Source organism: Carlito syrichta, unplaced genomic scaffold (genome assembly GCF_000164805.1).
Source record: "Carlito syrichta isolate Samal-C Ts95f unplaced genomic scaffold, Tarsius_syrichta-2.0.1 Scaffold120888, whole genome shotgun sequence".
Lineage (NCBI taxonomy): Eukaryota > Metazoa > Chordata > Mammalia > Primates > Tarsiidae > Carlito > Carlito syrichta.
This window is the reverse complement of record NW_007064984.1, coordinates 13930-18914: the sequence shown is the minus strand read 5'-3', so window position 1 is coordinate 18914 and position 4985 is coordinate 13930. Positions and strand designations below refer to the sequence as shown.

General features: G+C 62.1%; 1 protein-coding gene across 1 annotated transcript; it reads left to right on the top strand.

Moving 5' to 3' along the window:
• Positions 1-1148: 1148 nt before the first annotated feature.
• Positions 1149-2390, top strand: LOC103249565 (interferon-induced transmembrane protein 3-like). Its single transcript, XM_008048197.2, has 2 exons — positions 1149-1298; positions 2096-2390. Exons 1-2 carry the CDS (start codon positions 1149-1151, stop codon positions 2246-2248), a joined length of 303 nt encoding a protein of 100 aa, XP_008046388.1. The 3' UTR covers positions 2249-2390.
• The last annotated feature ends 2595 nt before the right edge of the window (positions 2391-4985 follow it).

Sequence of the window (4985 nt, the reverse complement as noted above, 5' to 3'; positions counted from 1 at the left end):
CACTCACCTCAGCCTCCCAAAGGCGAGGGATTACAGGCTGAGCCACCGAGCCCAGCTGAGAGTTGTTTTTGATTCACCTGCTGGGCTCCAGGTAACGTCCTCACTCGGCTCAGATTTCACCACCTAGCTTGTGGAGTATTGAGGAAGAGGAAGCCTGCAATTCAAGGAAGCCGTTGGCTAATGGGGCCCTTACGCCCTGCCTAGGCCACCGGCTGCAGTGCTAGGTCCAGGGGCCTCTCGTGCTCCCCTTAACTTCTGCGGCCTTTCATAGCACAGTGGGGCCGGTGGGAGGAAGGAAGGAAGGTGGGGCTGCACAAACACATCTCCCTGAGACCCAAGGAACTGCCACAGGTCCTGGAATCTTCCGGCCTCCCCTGACAGCCTCCACTCCAGGAAGCGAGCCCCACAGTCCCCGTTCCTGAGCCTGGAAGGGCACTTTGGGGCAGGCACCGTTGGCCGCTAGGTCTCCGACCTGCGCCAGGTGACACGGAGAGGTATAGGGCCCCCACCCCATCTGGAGCAGGGGCCCCAGGCCTGGAAAGGGCCGTGGATTTCAGCAGAGAAGTTCTAAGACAGGGGAGGTGTGGGCTTTGGGTGGGTCCCTCGTGGATTTCAGCAGAGAAGTTCTAAGACAGGAGAGGTGTGGGCTTTGGGTGGGTCCCTCGGGGACTGGGTGTGAAGGCCCCTGGGGGGCCGGGCCGGTCCTGCATGGGACAGTGAGGTCTTGTAGCCCGAGGCCTGGGTTGGGGAGTCTCCCGGCGGGAAAGTCCCAGAGCCCACCCAAACCCCCGAAAGGGAGATTGGGGTGAGCTGAGACCCGTCCTGCCTGGAGTGGGTAGACAGGAAGTCCGCTTAGCCATCAGCGCTTCCTCCATCTGGTACTGGTGTAACTTCACACTCGGGAATTTGCTCCCCCCGCCCCCTGCCCCTCAGCAATTCACAAATTAACACACCAGAAAACTACCTTCCCAGAAAGCAGAACTACTGAGTCCAGGAAGAAAGGAGGCGCTGATAAGGAGGCCAGGCTCTAAAGAGGACCATCCACCAGCATCCCGCCCTCGCTCCACAGCCGGCATATCTGCAGTGGGGAACCGCACTTCCCACACCTTTGTCCCTCGCAGAAGCACCGGCTGCCTCCAAGCTGAGACATGAGCAAGGAAGAGCCCGGCGCGACGTCCACCGTGGTCCACATCCACAGCGAGACCCCCGTGCGGGACCACATCGTCTGGTCCCTGTTCAACACCATCTTCCTGAACGTCTGCTGTCTGGGCTTCATCGCCTTCGCCTACTCCGTGAAGGTGCGTCTGGGCCCCTGGGGGCGTCCGGGAAGGTGCCTGTGAGCCGGGCAGCTCCACCGGCCCAGGGCGGCCGGGGTGAGGCTGTGTGATCTTGTGTGTGAGAGTTGGCGTGTCTCCTCTCCTGGTGTGCCCTCCTCTGCGTGTGTGTAGACCTAGGTGGGGGCTCGGGGCTCCCCCAGGGCGGGACCCGGAAGAGTGTGCATGGGGCTGACTGGGTCAAAGAAAAAAGAAGAAAAGAAAATGATACCCGCAGAAACATTAACCAAAAGGGAGCTGGTCCGTCGACATCATTGCTCAACAATGTAGACTTTAAGGGAAAGGGCATTACCAATGAGATATTTCATGAAGAAAAGAACCCCACACTTAGGTAGGGCATGCTCAAAGGGCAGAAATAATGAAAAAAGCCAGACTAGGACAGCAAAATCAGAGCCAAAGCACCTTACTTGTAGAAGAACAAGGATAAGGATCAGAGCAAGGCCGGACTCGGTGGCTCAGCCTGGTACCCCAGCAGCCCCAAACCAGAAGTGACCGGACAGACCGTGGCACCCCAGGCCCTCTCAGAAAGTGCAAAGGAACCCAGGGGACGTCCCCAGGGTGGGGTGAGCCAGGGAGGAGGGAGGATGAGCCCTGAGGCTGCGGGAGAGTCCAGAGTGTGAGGAAGGGAGGAGTGGTTCCGAATCTCTGGGAAGGGTGGGGGGAGGAGCAGGTTGGGGAGGAGCCAGGGTCCCTGGGTCACAGGACCTGGCTCTCCTCTGAGCCTCTGCCGGTCCCCTCACCGGCTCCCTCTGTCTCCCCAGTCTAGGGACAGGAAGATGGTGGGCGACGTGACCGGGGCCCAGGCCTACGCCTCCACCGCCAAGTGCCTGAACATCTGGGCCCTGATCCTGGGCATCCTTGGGACCATTGGTGTCATCCTCGTTCCGGTCTTGATCTTCGTGGTGTTTCAGTAGACTGTGAGGCCACGTGGAGTTCATCATCGCCAGCCCATGCGCCCGACCTTCCGTTCTCTTCCCACTGCCTCGGCCCCTTCTACAGCAGTTTGTACTCACACACTTTTCTACAGTGGCGGTCAATAAAGTGCATGTGTCACAATGGTGCTGCAACTTCGCCTGGGGAGGGGGCACTGCTGAGGGGCCTGGCCGGGTCCTGAGACAGAGCCACACCTGGGCTCAGCCCCACCCACCTCGGCGCAGCTCTGAGAGGGCAGGGCCTGTCCTCGGGCCTTTCTGGCCCTATGTCCCGGCAGCAGCTGCACCCAAGTCCCCGGCTGGGCCCCCTGTGTCCTGGAGGCTCTGACCCTGTCTCAAGTTGGGCTCCTTTCGGGATGGCTGCTACTGGGTCAGGGCGCCCTTGGCCCCGGGCCACCCTCTGTGCCTGCCATCCATCCAGCCTGTCCTCTCAGGAGAGAGGGACGAGTGCAAGCTCCAGCGGGGACACGGAGGGGGCAGGGGAACGCTCCCCGACTGGCTCCCTGGCAAGGCTCCGAGGTGCTGGGCCAAGGCTCAGTTCCTGCGGTGGAGGGAGCGGCAGATGCCTGGCCCAGGTGAGGAGGGAGGACGGGCTCCCTGTCTGGGGAGCAGCGGAAGGACCCCGGCCCTCGCGGCCCTTCCCGGGTGGCCCAGCTGTGCTCCGTCCTGGCTGTTGCCTCCCAGGCCACTGGGCTCGCCCCTGCTGCACTGGAGGGGGGCTGAGGGGGTGGGGGCGCCAGCGGCCCGAGGGAGGGAAGCCGCTGTCGTCAGGGTCATTGCCTTCCCATGTGTGCCCCTGGAAGGAGTGCCCTGCCCCGACCTGTACTGCATTCTGCTGCCTGCCCTGCATTCTGCTGTGGGTGTGGGCGTCGGGGGTGCCCGTGCGCCGACGGTGCCTACAACCTGCTGGACAGCTGGGCCGGCCAGGGGCACGCCTTCCCCGTGCCCCTCAGACCTCAGGCCTGGGTCCGGCCCTCTCCTTCCCCTCCCCGCTGCCGACCCGGAGCGTGCTCCGACCCCTGGGGACCAGGGCAGGGTGCTGCCGGGGTGGGTGGTAGACCGGGAAGAGGGCTCCCATCCCTGCGGGGTTTCCCGAATGCAAATCCGAAGGCTCTGCCTGGGATCTGAGTCCTCGGTGTGGGCTTTCCGGGGTCGGCCCTGCCCGAGGCCAGGGCAGGTGTGGGCACGGGAAGAGGCACCACCAGGGGTCCAGGCCCGGGCGCAGTGGCCCGGGAGCCCAGAGACCCGGGTGCTTGGCGGGGCCGCCGCCGCAAAGCCCCCTCCTCTGCAGACTGTCCATCCTCCCTCGTGCCGCCCCGCTTCCGACCGGCAGAGTGGGGTCCCGCTGTCCGGTCCGCTGGAGCCCCACTGTGGGTGTTTGCGGCGTCTCCCGCTGCGTCGGAAGGAAGTCCAGGGCTGGAACCCACGCGTGTGCTTCCAGAGGGCGGTCTGGGTCAGGGCAACTGCGACCCTTGTTCCTCGCCCTCGCCTGAGCTTCAGAACCCGCCTCCCTCTTCGGTCCTGCAGCTCCTTCCTCCCTTGGCGTCCTGGGTGTTTTATTTTTCTTTCTTTCTTTCTTTCGAGTTTTTCTGTGTTTGCTTTGGAGCTGGGGTCCTGCTCTGTGGCCCAGGTTGGAGTGCGGTGGTTTGATCACAGCTCACCACAGCCCGACACCCTGGGCTCAAGCAATCTTCCCTCCTCACCCTCCTGATTAGCTGGGGCTACAGGTGCCCGCCTCCTGGCCGGGCTACTTCTTTAGCTTTTTGCAGAGACAAGGTCTCACTGTGCTGCCCAGGCTGCGTCTCAGGCCTCAAGCAATCCCCCGGCCTCAGCCTCCCAGATGGCTGGGATTACAGGCGTGAGCCACCATACCTGCCTGTGGTGTTAGAAAGTGTCTAAACTGTCTCCACGCAGAACCGAAGCCACACCCCGCCGGTCCCGACCACAGTTTGGTTCATATTGTCCAGGGAGGGGCCGGGGCAGGGAGCCACGGGGAGGGGGGCGTTGGCGTGCTAGTGGGTGAGCCCCGGCAGTGACTTCATCAAGGGTGACGCCAGCTCTTCACAGGAGTGTGGGGGCCCTTCTGAAGGAAGACCCAGGGCTTTGGGTGTCTGGCCCGGGATTCCAGAAGAGCAGGCCAGACACCCCACTGTGTGCCAGCACCCCAATCTTGTCCGCCAGCCCTGACTCTGGTGGGCAGAAATGCCTAGGACGGTGGTTTAACCTGCTTGGGAGCTCAACCATGCTGAGTGTGAGGGTGTGTGTGTGTGTGTGTATGCGCGCACACGCACCCACGCACTCACATGATGGCAAAAATCATCATCAGAAGTCAAGGAAATCTGCTCCTCTCTGCCCGTTACACAGCTTCCACAGTGAGCACATGCTGCCATTTTATCATCTGGACCTCATCTGATTAGCTGAAAGCCCATTTTCTTTTCTGATTTTTAGTTGAAACTTACAGGGATGTGGGTAAACTGCAGTTGTTTTTCTTTGAGTTGGAGTCTCATTCTGTCACCCAGACTGGAGTGCAGTGGCCACACCCGGCCACCGCAGCCTCGACCTGCTGGGCTCCGGCGATCCTTCCGCTTCAGCCTTCCAAGTAGCTGGAACTACAGGCACGCGCTACCACGCCCGGCTGATTTTTGATTTATTGCAGAGATGCAGTCTCGCCAAGTTGCCCAGGCGGGTCTCGAACCCGCGGGCTCAGGCCATCCACTCA